The sequence below is a fragment of the Stegostoma tigrinum genome, chromosome 6 (genome assembly GCF_030684315.1).
Source record: "Stegostoma tigrinum isolate sSteTig4 chromosome 6, sSteTig4.hap1, whole genome shotgun sequence".
Classification (NCBI taxonomy): Eukaryota; Metazoa; Chordata; class Chondrichthyes; order Orectolobiformes; family Stegostomatidae; genus Stegostoma; species Stegostoma tigrinum.
In genome coordinates, this window is record NC_081359.1 from 73531488 (window position 1) to 73547555 (window position 16068).

A 16068-nucleotide genomic window follows, 5' to 3' on the forward strand; every position below is an offset into this window, starting at 1 on the left:
ACTTACAATAATTTAATGGTCTTTAATTCAATTACTCTTTGTGGGAGAAAAAGTTATATTCTAAGTATCATTTCTGACAGAATGAGGAAATAGCTTCTCCAAATGCTTTACATATGTGACGAAGGTACACCTATGGTACTTCTGAGTGGGTTTTTGAGGACTTGACTCAGTGCGATAAAGGAATAACTAAAATAATGAATGTTTGACTCGAGGGGAAACTTCCAGATGTTAGTATTCATATATACCACTGTCATCTTAAAATGGTTAGGGAGAAATTGTCAGTCATGGCTAGTTGCTGAAGTGCACTTTGTAGGTCGTACACAGAGGCTATGTCAGATCAGCGGTGAACTATTCAAAAAGAGTTGGATGAGACACAGATTAAGTCGGTAGTTTTGTCTTGTTAGGTGAGAGCCTCCTCAAATGATTTTGGAGCCAGGAGGCAGGAGGCCACCAATGTCTGTGTCAATGTTAAGGGCACCTGTGCTTTATATACAGTGGCACTGTCATCTCTGATTGGTTTATCCTACTGAAAGGATATTATATCATTAGAGATGATAAATGGCTTAGACATTGTCTTGTACATGTGATTCTAGGTGTATGACCATATCTGTTTCACACTTAACTATTGCATGGGTCTACTGTTGCCAATCTCAGCACAAGTTTCCTCATTTCCCCATGTCTTTTAGATGAACACTGTGTAGGATCACCCGTGCTGGATGCTCTTTTGCAGTGTCTCCAGCTAATGGTAAATCCAAAGCTGAGGATCCTTCCTTCTTCTTTGGTGTCACTTGATTCAACCACATGGCTTGCTTGGACATTTTGTAAGAAAACCAATGATGCAGATCCACCACAGCTATCCATTTACTCACTCATTATAAGATTGGACATTTAAATACATAGCAGGACGTGGCAACCAACATTAAATAAATAGAAGGAAAGGGCGTATCCTCTCCTATCCTGACTATACTCAACACATTCAAGCGAGAGAGGTGATGTTGCACTGTCTATTTGTGTAGTCAAGATCAAATAAGCTAATGGATGAAAAAGGGCCATTGTGCTAACTGAGAAGAATATTCATGGGCAGTGGCCTCACATGCTGCATTCAAATTCAGGGCTGATTGAACAATGTAACATTGTATGTGTTAGATACATGATGAAGCTGATAAAATTTTCAAGTAAATGTTACTAGATTGGCATTTTTTAAATGCTTGTCTGAAATTGAAATCTGCAATAAAAATGTGTACCCTTGGAGATGCCTGTCAAATTCTACAGATGAGATTCAGAAATCATCACCCTCCATGCAGCTCACTCTTTCTTTTTCCTTCCAATCTGTTTATGGAGTGTGGGTACCACAGGCTGGGCTAGCATTTATTGCCCATCCCGAACTGCCTAGGAGACTGTGGTGAGCTGCTTTCTTAAAATCATGCGGTCCTTGGGATGTACAAAAACCCATAATGCTGTCAGGAAGGAAGCTCCAGAATATTGATCATGCAAAAGTGAAGTGACAGCTCTATGGCACCAAGTCAGCATGGTGAGAGTCTTGAAGTGGAATCTGCAGATGGTAGACATACCCATGTAGCTGCTGTCCTTATCCTTCGATATGGCAGAGGTTGTGGGTTTTGAATATACTGTTAAAGGAGGCCTGGTGAGGTACTGCAATTAATCTTCTGGATGGCACACCTGGCTGCATTGTATATCAGTGATGAAGAAAGCAAATATTGAAAGTGGTGGTTGAATCAAATGACTTCAAGAGGAGGAGATAGGAACAGATGGATGTTCAACTTCAATGCATTTAGGGAAGTCAAATAGTAAAAGGAAATTATAGCTAAAAGGAAAGATTGGGGCTGTTTTCCTTGGAACAGAGAAGGTTGAGGGAGGAATATGAATGAGGTATACAAAATTGTGAAGAGTAGAGATAGAGGAGATAGGAGGAACCTTTGGCAGTAGTTCAAAAACCAGAAGTCATGGGTTCAGGCTAAGTGGCAGAAGGATCAGAGGAGACAGGAGAAGTTTTTTTTTAAAAATGCAGAGGGTACTGGGTATCTGGAATTTGCTGTCGGAGTTTGTAGTGAAGACAGAGACCCTAAATTCTTTCAAAAAGTACCTAGTTCTGCACTTTAGTGTTATTCCCTTGTTCAAGAAAGGGAATAGGAATAATCCTGGGAATTACAGGCCAATCAGTCTTACTCCTGTGGTGGGCAAATTATTGGAGAGGATTCTGACAGACAGTATTTATGATTATTTGGAAAAGCAGTTTGATTAGAAATAGTCAGGATGACTTTGAGGGGGGCAGGTCATGCCTCACAAGCTTTACTGAATTCTTTGAGGATGTGACAAAACAAATTGATGAAGGTCGAGCAGTGGATGGGCATATATGGATTTTAGCAAGGCATTTGATAAGGTTCCCCATGCTAGGCTCATTCAGCAAGTTTGGAGGCATGGGATTCAGGGAAATTTGGCTGTCTGGATATAGACTGGCAGACCAAAAGAAGACGGAGGGTAATTGTAGATAGCAAGTATTCAGCCCGGAGCTCGGTGACCAGTGGTGTTCCACAGGGGTCTGTTCTGGGACCTCTGCTCTGTGATCTTTATAAAATGACTTGGATGAGGAAGTGGAAGGGTAGGTTAGTAAGTCTGCCAATGCCACGAAGGTTGGAGGAGCAGTGGATAGTGTGGAGGGCTGTTGTAACGGAACACTGACAGGGTGCAGAGCTGGGCAAAGTGGCAGATGGCATTCAACCTGGAAAAGTGTAAAGTGATTCATTTTGGAAGGTCGAATTTGAATGCAGAATACACGGTTAGTGGCAGGATTCTTGCCAGAGTGAAGGAACAGAGGGATCCTGGGATCCACATCCATAGATTCCGCAAAGTTGTTACCCAAGTTGTAAGGGTTGTTAAGAAGGCATATGGTGTGTTGGCTTTCATTGGCAGGGGAATTGCGTTTAAGAGCTGTGAGGTTATGCTGCAGCTTTATAAAACCATGGATAGACCACACTTGGAGTAGTATGTTCAGCTCTGGTTGCCTCATTATAAGAAGGATGTGAAAGCTTTAGAGAGAGTGCAGAGGAGATTTACCAGGATGCTTCCTGGACTGGAGGGCAGGTGTTATGAGGAAAGGTTGAGGGAGCTATGGTTTTTCTCATTGGAGCGAAGGAGGATGGGGGTGACTTCATGGAGGCGTACAAGATGTTGAGAGACACAGACAGAGTGGATAGCCAGAGACTTTTACCCAGGGCGGAAATGACTATTATGAGGGGGCATGATTTTAAGGTGACTGGAGGAAGGTATAGGGGAGATGTCCGAGGTAGGTTCTTTACAGAATGGTGGGTGCATGGAATGCGCAGCTGGCAGTGGTAGATAAGTCAGCTACATTACGGACATTCAAATGACTGTTGGATAGGCACATGGATGATGGTAAAATGTCGGGTAATTTGATCTTAGAGTAGGATAGTAGGTCAGCTTAACACCATGGGCCGAAGGGCCTGTACCGTGCTCTGCTGTTCTATGTTCTCAGTGCCTTATGCTGCATAGGAAGACGGAATTAAGCATGAAACAGATACGGTCATACTCCTATTCCTACTATGCAAAGTCCCAGTCATTTATCACCTTCTCTAATAATGTCCTGTCCCTTCAGTGGTACAAACCCACTAATCAAGTGGAGTGCTTCAGTCTGGATGGTGTAGAGCTGCGAGTACTGGTGAAATTACATTGACATGAGCAAATAAGAGTATTTCAACAAACCCTCAAATTGTGTCTTTTAGACAGCAGACTGGTACCACGGAGGGAGAGGAGTTACTTGCCAGAGTATTCCTAGCTGTTGACCCGCTCTTGTAGCTACAATACTTAAACGGCGGGTCCAGTTCAGTTTCTGGTCGACAGTAACCTTCAAGATGTTGATAGTGGTGGATTCAGCAATGGTAATGTTGTTAAACTTCAAGCAGCAATGGCAAGATTCTCTCTTCATGGAGAGAAGCTCTGCCTTCCAAATCTGTTGTAAATATTATTGCCAGCTGTCAGACAAGCCTGGATATTTTCCAGGTCTCACTGTATATGGATTCCAACTACTTTATCTGACAAGTAGTGAATGGTGCTGAACACTGGGGATGTTCGCTGATGGTTACACACGTCTGGCCTTACAAATGAAAGGAAGATTATTAATGATTCCACTGATGGTTGGGCCTAGGTCGCTACCTTGAGGGACTCCTGCACTAATCCCCATGGAGAGAGACAATTCACATCCAATCATCACAACTATCGTCCTTTATGCTCTGTGTGACTCTAACGAGTGAACAGTAGCTCCAATTCCTATTGACTCCAGTTTTGCTAGGGCTCCTCGAATGAGATCGTCAGTGCTTTGATGTCACTTCTGCAGTTCAGCTCTTTTCTCTATGTTTGGACCAAGGCTGTAAAGAATTAAAGAGCTGAGTGGCATTGACAGGATTAGACTTAAAATCAACCAGCAGGTTACTCCTTTGCACGTGTCACTTGTTAACAGTTAATGACCTCTTTCATCACTTAGATTGACAGGGTAGTAATTACAAAGTTGGATTTGGTTTGTGGGCACATTGTGATGTAGATGCCAGTGCTGGAGATGTATCAAAACAATTTAGCTACAGGTATGACTAGTCCTGGAACATAAATATTCAGTACCATTGCCGGAATGTTGTTAGAGCAAACAGCCTTTATAGTATTGTTAATTCAGATGATAACTGAGATCATGTGGAATGAATCAAATTAGTTGAGACAGGCATCTGAGATACTGGACACCTCAGGAAGTGACTAAGAAAGATCATCCACTCAGCAATCCCTACAGAAAATATTTGTAACTGCTTTAGCCTCATCTTCTGCACTGATTAATCACCCCTATTATTGGGTTTAGGGATACTTATGGAGTCTCCTCCACTTGTTAGTTTAATCATCCACCACAATCCATGACTGGATATGGTAGGACTGCAGAGAACTTAGATCTATTTCATTAGTTTTGGGATCATGCCACCCTGTCCACTGCATGTTGCTTCCATTGTTTAACATGCAAGTAGTCTGGAGTTGTAGCATGACAGGTTAGTGCCTGACACTGCTCTTAACATGTCCTTCTACACTCTTCATTCAGTCAAGGTTGATTCGCTGGTAATGGTCGAGTGGAAACATGCCAGCCAATGAGGCTCTCGAATGTGGCTGAATACACAACTGCTGTAGATGGCAGCCCACAGCACCTCAAAACAGCATGCAATGACTTGCAACTCCTGTTCAAAATCGGACTCATTTAGCAGTGGAGATGTCCTCCTCAATGTGAACCCATGACTGCCTCCAGTGACTGTGCAGTGATCACTCCTAGTGATACTGTCGTGGACAGACAAGTCTGCAACAGGTAGACCAGTAGGATGAAGTCAGGCGAGATTTTTCCTCTTGTTGATTCCCTCACCAGCTGCTGCAGACCCAGTTTAGCAGCTACATCCACCAAGAATTAGCAAATCTGTAATGTTTCAGAGCCACGCATGATGGTAGACATTTCCAGAGAATATTCTGTGCCTTTGCCACACTTTGTGCTTTCTCAAAATGCTGTTCAACATGGAGGAGAACTGATTCAAACCTTTTAGACTCTAGTGGTTCTGTATAGCCGAGTGGGTAAGAGAGACAGTACTTCACAGTCAAACACATTGCTATGGGTCTGGAGTCACATGTTGGCCAAAAAACGATAGCAGCTTTTCTTTTTGAAGGACAGCAGTGAACCAGATGGGCTTTCACAACAACTGACTGCGGTTATAAGATTGCCATCACATCAGCTTTTAAATTATTATTATTATTATAATAATAAATTATTATTTTAGATTATTATTAAATCTAAATTTCATCATCTGCCATGGTGGGATTCTAAATCTGTCTTCTGGAACATTAGCCTGGGACTCTGGATTAGTAGTCCAATAACATTACCACCACATCACCACCTACCTCTGCAATGATGCTCAGTGTTAAGTATTTCTTACTCAATTGTTAGCCCTCCATTGATAACTAAAAATATACATGGCAAAATGAAATCGTCATATCACAGCTACATTCTGTGTTTACTTTAGCATCCACATTCAAATGCAAAACATTTTTATTGTATTACATTTAAGACTTCCAAGCAGAGTACGCTAAATGCAAATCCTTACCCTTTTCTCCAATGCTCCGGATGGTAACTGCAAAGTAAAGGAAAAAGAAACTGTTGAAACTTGGCAAACCAGAAAATAAAAGGTGCACATTAACTTAAGCTCAAATATCATTAAATGGGAATCATCACACTTCTGTTAACAGATAGCCAAAGTACCATATCCGCACTATTTCACAGCTCCGCTACCAAAGGGCACTGTGAATATAAACATTGCTACTGGAATCAAAGATCATTTAATTCACTGGGCTGGAGAAAAGTGCATCAGGCAATGAAACTCAGCCACAATAAAACATGTACTTAAACACTGTTAAAAGGAGACAGGCCATTGAAGCTTTTACCTTTATCAGCAATGTTTAAGATAATAGTGTGGAAGTGGAGGAACACAGCAAGCCAGGCAGACGAGGAGAGAAAAGTTGACATTTTGGGTCAGGAATCTTCTTCAGAAATGCTTTAAGTTCTGCACTTCCATGAAATTATTGCACGTGTGCCCAATTCTGTTTGCATAGTTTTTACTGAGGCTGAAATACTAAGAACTTTACTGCATTGTAAACCGGTGGCTTCCGCAGCACAAAGGCAGCATAGCGCAAATGCTGGAAATTTGAAAAAAAAAACAAAAATGCAACGAATACTTATTAGGTAAGGTTTCATGGGCGAAAGCTAAAGAGAGGTAATGTTTCAGAGGCTGCCAGACCTGTTGAATTTCTCCGATATTCTCTTCGTGGGTAATGTTTCAGTTAATGGAAGGCCAAAATAGAAGAATTGTTTTTATATTTAGAAATTAAGATACTGGACTCTCAAAATCATCTTAACCAGCCAGAGTCTCCTTGTTTCATTTCCTTGGTTTCATCCATCCCTTCAGCTGTTAACTCCTACTTGGGTATAAATTTCACAGACTTTGCTTACCCTCTAATACAAATCTCAACTGGCCATTGCTAACAAGGTATTAATTAAACTTCATAATCATGTTCCGATCTTGTCCTTTTCAAACACCACACGTACTTTCCATCAAGAATCATGAGTTGGCAGTCAGGATTAGAAACACAATGCCTGTCAAATCAAACGGAGGGTACAAACAAAAGGAGGTACAGGGATTTCAAGGTTTTGCAAAAGAGCTTTCACCTATTAAGAAAGCTTCTGAAAACTTGTATTGGATTACACATTGAAGTAACAGCATTTGTTAACTGAAAGCCCAGACTTGTCTAACAAATATATTTGAACAATAAACACCACAAAAGATAGCATTCAAGTCAAGCATGCCAAGCCCTAAAGTGTAACTAACTGGCCACTTCTTTACTTGCACAAGGTGCTCATTACAAATTTAGCACACAGTGGTCAGCACCGCTGCCTCACAGCCTCACTCCTGCCTCAGCTTCCACCCTCTTGTGACTGTGAGTGGAGTTTGCACATTCTCCCAATGTCTGCATGGTTTTCCTCCAGGTGCTTCAGTTTCCTCCCACAGTCCAAAATTGTGCACATTAGGTTGATTGCCCCTGCTAAATTGCCTAGTGTCCAGGAATTAGGTGGATTAGCCACAGGAAATGCAGGGTTAGAGGCATAAGGTAATGGTGTGGGTCTGGGTGGGATTTTCATCAGAGGGTCAATGTGGACCTGATGGGCCGAATGGCTTGCTTCCCCACTGTAGGAACAATTGTAGTTCATGTACTGGAAGCATTGCTAAGGGAAAGCATAAAACAAAAATGGCAAAATTGCAAGCAGATTGTGCAATATTCATGTTCTACTTTTGTTGCCAGTTTCAGTTCATAGTCTCCTTTATTTAATGTAGCCCGTTAAAAAATTTGTAATATTGTAGTATTTCCCATTTCCCCCTGAAAATCACATGATAATATGAATGTTATGTTTAGAGGGAAGCTAAAATGTGATTCACTCCTTTGAATGCAATTTTTGATATAGAGTCAGCAAGTTATTCTGGCAAACGACGACAACATGATTTTTCTTCAAGTCCTATTTAATATAAAGATAATAAAATGTGAGGCTGGACGAACACAGCAGGCCAAGCAGCATCTCAGGAGCACAAAAGCTGACGTTTCGGGCCTAGACCCTTCATCATTTAATATAAAAACCATTTCCAATTTTTTTTTTTAAATTCACTTGCAGGACTTGGGTATCACTAGCTGGCCACCATTTATTGCTTGTTCCTAGTTGCCATTGAGGTTGTAGTGGGCTGCCTTCTTGAACTACTGCAGTCCATGTGCTGTAGGTAGACCCATAATACCCTTAGGGAGGGAATTCCAGGATTTTGACCTCGTGACAGTCAAACAACCACGATATATTTCCAAGTCTGGATGGTGAGTGGCTTGGACGGGGACTTACAGGAGATGTTGTTCCCCTGTTTCTGCCACCTTTGTCCTTCTAGATGGAAGTGGTCATGGGCTTGGAACTTTGGTGAATTTCTGCAGCACATCATGTAGATAGTACACACTACTGTGATTAAGCATTGGTAGTGGAGGGAACAAATGTTTGTGGATATGGTTCCTTTGTCCTGGATGGTATCAAGCTTCGGAGAGCTGTTGGAGCTGCACTGATCCTGGCAAGTGGTGACTATCTCATCACATTCCTGAGTTATAGAGTCACACAGCATGGAAACAGTCGCTTCGGTATAAACTAGTCCATGTCGAACATATCCCAAACTAAACTAGTCCCACGTGCCTGCTTCTGTCCCATATCCCTCCAAACCCTTCCTATTCATGTGCTTATCCAAATGTCTTTTAAACACTAATTGTACCCGCATCCACTTCCTCAAGAAGTTGATTCCGCAAATGAACCACTTCCTGTAAAAAAATTTGCCTTGTGTCTTTTATAAATCTCTTTCTCACCTTAAAAATGTGTCCCCTAGTCTTGAAATCCCCCATCCTAGGGGAAAGACAACTACCATCAACTCTATTTAAACCTCTCATTATTTTATAAACTTCTATCAGGTCGCCTCTCAACCTCCCATGCTCCAGTGGAAAAAGTCCCAGCCTATCTTTATAACTCAAATCTTCCATACCTGCCAACATCTGGCAAATTTCTTCTGAACCCTCTCCAGATTGATAATATCTTGCCTATAACTGGGCAACCTGAACTGGACATAGTATTCCAGATGAGGCTTCACCAATGTCTTGAACAACCTCAATATGACTTCCCTATTCCTATACTCAAAGGACTGAACAAGGAAGGCAAGCATGCCAAACACCTTTTTAACCATCTTGCGATGCAAACTTCAAAGAATTATGTACCTGCAACCCTAGGTCCCTCTGTTCTACTACACTACCCAAGGCCCTACCATTAGTTGTATAAGCTACCCATTCTTGTCAAACCAAAATGCAGTACTTTGCATTTATCCAGTTTGAACTCCATTCACCGGTTTCTCCTTACAACCTTTCTAAAACAAAGGCACATTAGCCACCCTCCCATCATCAGGTACCTCACCTATAGTTATAGATGATGCAAATATTTCTGCAAGGGATCTCAAAATTTCCTTCCTTATTTCCCACAACGTTCTGGGATACATCAAATCATATCCAAGACATTTATCCATCTTCATGTTCTCCAAGACCTCCTGAACTTTCTCTTCTGTAATGTGAACTGATTTTACAACAAAGTTTATTTTTCTGCATTCTCTAGACTCTATTTCCTTCTCCACATTAAGAACTAATGTGAAATATTCATTTAGTATCTCTCTCATCTCCTGGGATTTAAGACAAAGATGACCTTTTTAATCTTTAAAAGAGGCCTTATCCTCTCTCTAGTTTCCCTCTTGCTTCTAATGTATTTGTATAATCTCTTTGTATTATGTTTAACCTTATCTGCCAATGCTCTCATATCTCCTTTTTGTCTTCCTGGTTTCTCTCTTCAGAATGCCCCTACACTCTTTATATTGATTCAGAGATTCAATTGAACCAAGTTGTCTAGATCTAAAATATGGTTCTCTTACTTTTGACTCGACCCTCAATATCTTTATTCATCCATTGGTCCTTAATGTTACCAGCCTTACCCTTCACTCTAGCAGGAACAAAATGCCTCGTCATCACCCTTTGAATGCCTCCTACTTGTCAGATGCCCTTTTACCTGTAAACAGTCTACTCCAATCAACTTCTGAAAGCTCTTGTCGCATACCAATGAAATTTGCATTACTTCAATTTAAAAAAAGCTTAACTTTTACGGAAGGCTTATTGCCTTTTCCAAATTCATTTTGAAACTAAGAATTACAATTGCTGGACCCAAGTGATCCCCCACATTTATTTCAGTTACCTGTCCAACCTTATCACCCAAAAGAACATCTGGTTTTGCTCCTTCTCTCATAGGCGGACCCACACAGTGATAGAGAAAATTTTCTTCAACACACTTGACAAATTCTTCACCGTCCAAACCTTTAAACACTACTGTAGCCCCAGTCAATGTTTGGAAAACTCAGATCTCTCATTATGCTTACATATATCTGAGATCTCCCTACCTACTTCTTTCTTAATTTCCCTCTTACTACTGAAGGGCCTAAAGTATAGTCTTATCAAAGTGATCTTTCTTCTTATTTTTAATTTCTACCCATATATTTTCACTGAACAATTCTGCAGAAATATCTTCCATAGTTACAGCAGTAATGTATCCCTTAATCAAAAACATCACCAGCCCTCCTTCCTATCCTTCTTACAACATTCTGAAAACCAGAACATTCAGCTGCCAGTCTGGCCAATCTCTCAGCCAAGTTTCTGTAATAGCTATGGCGTCTCAATTCCATGTTCTAAAACATGCCCTGAGTTTATCAAGCTTACCTGTAAGGCCCCTTGCATTGAAATAAATGCAGTATAGTTCTTCAGATTTTCTACATTCTGACTCTTTTTCTTTTCTTGTAGGCATCCCTGGCTAAGCAGCATTTAGTGCCCATCCCTAAGTGCCCAGAGGGCAGTTCAGAGTCAACCATATTGCTGTGGGTCTGGAGTCACATGTAGGCCAGACCAGGTGAGGATGGCAGTTTCCTTCCTTAAAGGATATTAGTGAACCAGATGGATTTTTCTGACAATCAACATTGATTCATGGTCACCATGAGGTTCATAATTCCTGATATTTTATTGAATACAAATTCTACCAACTGCTGAGGTGGCAATTGAACCCAGCTCCCCAGAAAGTTATCTGGGTCTCTGGGTTAACAGTCCAGTAATAATCCCACTAGGCCATCACCTTATGCAATGACTTGCTCTCCCCGCATTCAGAACCTTCCCCATCAGGCCTTCTGTTTACACTGTACTTAGAATTCTACCATTCCCCCTCTCCATCAGGATAAAGTGTCCCTTAATGGGGATGGAGATGGAGGACAGACTTTGGAGAGACATGGGGTGAATTGCTTGCTGCAGCATTCCTAGCCTTTGATCTACTCTCATAACCACTGTATTTATATGGTGAGTCTGATTGAGTTTCTGATCAATACCTCCCAGGATGTTGATAGCGGGGATTCAGTGATGTTAACAATGAATGTCAACGGTCAGTGATTAGATTGTCTCTTACTTGAGATGGCTGTTCCCTGGCATTTGTGGGGTATGAATGTTACTTGCCTGTTTGTCAGTCCAAGTGTGAATATTGTCCAGGTCTAGCTGCATTTGAATTTGGACTGGAGTTGTTCACGGTAGCTGTGAATTGTGCTAAACATTGTGTAGTCGTCAGCGGAACATCCCCACTTCTGATTTTACAACTGAGAGAAAGCCACTGATGAAGCAGATGAAGACTAGAATACCATCCCGAGGAACTCCTGCAGAGATGTCACGATACTGAGATGAATGACCTTCAACAACTAGAACCATCTTCCTAAATGCCAGGTATGACTTCAACCATCAGAGAGTTTTCTCCCTTGATGACGCTCAGTCAAATGCAGCCTGATGTCAAGGGCTGCCACCCTTACATCACCTCCGTAATTCAGCTTTTTTGTCCATGTTTGAACTAAGGCTGTAACAACATCAGGAGCTGAGCGACCTGGACAGATCCAAAACTGGGTTTAGGTTTCAAGATGCTATGTGACTCTTGTACAGAATAATTTAACATTTTAGTAATTAATTACGCAAAAAGCAATACGCAGGTGCTGAAAATTTGCAAAACAACTGAAACCACAGCAAGTTTGTCAACATTTTAAGAATTTTCTCAAAATTGAACAAAAGACATGTTGATAAAATACAGGATTCCCTCCTTTTGGATTCCCTATCCTTCCCATGCAGAGGATATGGGAAGATGATTTTTATCTCTATATTCATAAAGGAAAGTGATTATCAGGATATAATAACCCAAGACGAGCAGTATGGACAAAATTGTCACAATGAGAGAGAGAGGAATTGCGAGAGGAGTTGGAATCCTTGAAAGTGGATAAGTCACCAAGGTTGGATGCATTGTTCTCCAGGATGTTAAAGACGGTTAGGAATAGCAGATGCTTGGAACATTATTTTCCAAACTTTACTAGACACAGGTGAGGTGCCAGACAGTGGTAAAATTCAAATGTGGTTCTGTTGTTTAAAAACTGTACAGGGGAAATGCCTAACAATTACAGGCCAATTACTCTTTCTTTGGTGGTGGGCAAATTGTTAGAATCAATCCTGTCACTTAGAAAGGCATAGGCTAATCAAAGGAGAAAATAGAGTTAACATTTTGGGTCCGGTGACCCTTCCTCCATGCAAGAAGAGAGATTGGAATGGAAATCCCGTCGGAGAGAGGAGCAGAACTTCTTCAAGGTGGGCATGCGTGGAAGAGATGTGGCAGTGAGTTATATACTAAATAAAAACCAAAAGAACTGCGGATGCTATAAATCAGGAACAAAAACAAAGTTGCTGGAAAAGCTCAGCAGGTCTGGCAGCATCTGTAGAGGAAAAAACAGAGTTAACATTTCGGGATCGGTGAGGAGGAAGGATTACCGGACCTGAAATGTTCACTGTTTTCTCCTCCATAGATGCTGCCAGACCTGCTGAGCTTTTCCAGCAACTTTATTTTTATTCCTGATTTACAGCATCCGCAGTTCTTTTGGTTCATATGGACTAGTCAGAGATCGTCAGTATGACTTTGATAAGGGAAGGTCATGCCTTACAAATTATTTGAGGAAGTTACAAGGAGCATCAATGAGGGTATGCAGTGGATGTTGCCTACATAGATTTTAGGAAGGCATTTGACTAAGTCCCACAAGACAGACTGGTCAAAAGTAAAAGCCCATGAGATAAAGAGTAAACTGCTGAATTAGATCTAAAGTTGACTTAGTAAGGGTCATGGACGATGAGTGCCCTTGCAAATGGAAAGCTGTTTCAAGTGGTGTTCTGCTGGGCTCAGTGTTGGGACCCCTGCTGTTTGTTTGATACATTAAAAATTGGGATTCAAACATGGGGCCACAATTAGAAAATGTGCAAACAACAAAAATTGACCACGGCTGCAACTGAGGAGTAGGAGAGTTGATGTTTCAGGTTGGAACCCTTCTTCAGAAACGTCAACTTTCCTACTCCTCTGATGCTGCCTGACCTGCTGTGCTCATCCAGCTCCACACTGTGTTGTCTCTAACTCCAGCACCTGCAGTTCTTGCTATCTGTAAACAATGACGATGTAAGGCATAATGCAGGAGACAGATATAGCTCCAAAATTATAGAGATGAGTTGAAAGGTGAGCTCAACTCTAACAATTATGAGGTAATATATTTTGGGAGGTCAAACATAAAAGGGAATACACAACAAATGGGAATATGCTGCAAGGGGAGTGAAAGATCTTGGCATACAAGTGCACAGGTCCTAAAGGTAGTAGTAGAGGTAGATTATTGTGTAAAGAAAGCCTATGGAATTGGCAGAGGTATAGAATACAAAAGTAGGAATACAATGATGAAACTGCGTAAGGTCTTGATGAAGCCACAACTGGAGTATTGTGTGCAGTTCTGGTCACCAAATTACAAGTTTGGAGAGAGTGCAGAGAAGATTTACTAGAACGTTGCCAGGGCTGAAGAATTGTAGCTATGAGGAGACATTGGAAAGGTTGGAATTGTTCTCATTGGAAGAAAGGCAGTTTTTTGGGGGATGTGGGGGAAAGAGGAGACATGATTGAGGTACTGCAGATAAAATTAAGAGGGGTAGGGATACAGTAAACAGGAAGAACCTGTTTCTCTTGGCAGAGTACAAAAACCAGATTCAAGTTAAGTGGCAGAAGGATTTGAGGGGACATGTGGGAAAACAACTTTTTATGTAGAGGGTGGTGAGTGCTTGGAATTTGCTGCCTGAGTGGGTACGCAGGCAGAGACACTGAACTCTTTTAAAAAAAAGCACCTATATCTACACCTTAAGTGCTATAGGCAGAGGGGTTATAGCTGTATGCAGGAAAGTGGTATCAGAAATGGCATCTGTCTCCGGTTCTGTTCACCCAATCATAGAAAGGATATTATCAAGCTGGAGAGGGTTCAGAAAAGATTTACCAGGATGTTATGAGGTATGGAACATTTGAGTTATAAAGAACGGTCGGATGGACTGGGACTTTTTTCACTGGCGCATAGGTGAGAGGAGACCTGAAAGAAGTTTATAAAATAATGCGAGGTATAGAGAGTGTTAATGGTCTCTTTCCTAGAAAGGAGATTTCAAGACTAGAGGGCCCATTTTTAAGGTGAGAGGAGAGAGAGAGATTTTTAAAAAAAACATGAAAGGCATTTTTTCTTTACACTGACAGTGATTTGCACGTGAAATGAACTTCCTGAGGAAGTGATGGATGCGAGAACAATTATAATGTTTAAAAGATATGTGGACTGGTACATGAAAAGGAAATATTCGGAGGGATATGGGCTAGGAGCAGGCAGGCAGGACCAGTTTCATATGGGATTATGTTCAGCATGGGCTGGTAGGATCCAAAGGTCTTTTCTGTGCTGTATGACTCGATCTGCATGTCTTTGGGTCAGCATGGAAAAGATGGGCTGAATAGCTGCATTCTATGTTGTATCATTTCTATGTTTTTATGGTTCTAAGCATACACTGAAGTACACTGTCTCTTATTCTTGGTTTGCATTTCAACAGAGTGCAAGGCCAATAGTAGAAGTCAGGGAATTTAAGGGGAGATATAATGGTGAACCATACCATGCAGAATAGATTTATGAGAGAGTTCTTGAGGGTAGCGATTCCATGGAATTCTTAACCATGGAAGACTACAGAGGCTGTGTTAAATATATTAAAGGCCGAGGTAGATTTTTAATCAGTAAGGGAATCAAAGGTAATGGGAAAATGGCAGGAAAGCAGAGGTGAGGATAATCAGAACTGTCTCGATGGGCTGAATGGTTCACTTCTGCTCCAATTTCTTTTGATCTTAACCAGGTACCAAATTTACATATTATGTTCTGAAACCAGGAGACAGACTGAATATAGTAGAAAAGCGAGTAGCCCATTTGCCAGTGCTGGCATTTTTCAGATGCAAGATTAAACCAAAGACAAAAGTAGATCCATAATAAATAAATTGATGGAACAGAGAATGTTTTATGTCTTTGACAATATTCACCCTTGAACAAAACAGATTGGGTAGTCACATCTCATTTACTGTTTGTACTACAAAAACTTACTGACTAAACACTCTAGATGGTCTTGAGAATATGGGATGCTACATAAATGTTAATTCTTTCAACTTTGTTTCCTAAATTAGAGGTGGTATTGATATTTACTGTAGATCATACATAAAGTGTTCAATAGCAAAGAGAGAAAATGCTAAACATACGTCGTATGTCTGGCAGCATCTATGGAGAGGGAAACATATTAACATTTCGGACAGATGACATTTCATCAGAGATAATGGGAACTGCAGATGCTGGAGAATCCAAGGTAACAAAGTGTGAAGCTGGATGGACACAGCAGGCCAAGCAGCATCTTAGGAGCACAAAAGCTGACGTTTTGGGCCGAGACCCTTCATTGAGAAAGGTCTAGGCCCGAAACTTCAGCTTTTGT

At 41.2% G+C, this 16068-nt stretch overlaps 1 protein-coding gene across 2 annotated transcripts in view; it reads right to left on the bottom strand.

Moving 5' to 3' along the window:
- Nucleotides 1–16068, bottom strand: part of LOC125453322 (palmitoyltransferase ZDHHC20-B-like) — a 103766-nt gene that overhangs the window by 79317 nt on the left and 8381 nt on the right. For both annotated transcript variants that reach the window (XM_048532731.2, XM_048532729.2), the window contains exon 2: nt 6153–6179. In XM_048532731.2, the coding sequence (XP_048388688.1) occupies nt 6153–6179 (27 nt within the window). The remainder of the gene's footprint in view (nt 1–6152; nt 6180–16068) is intronic.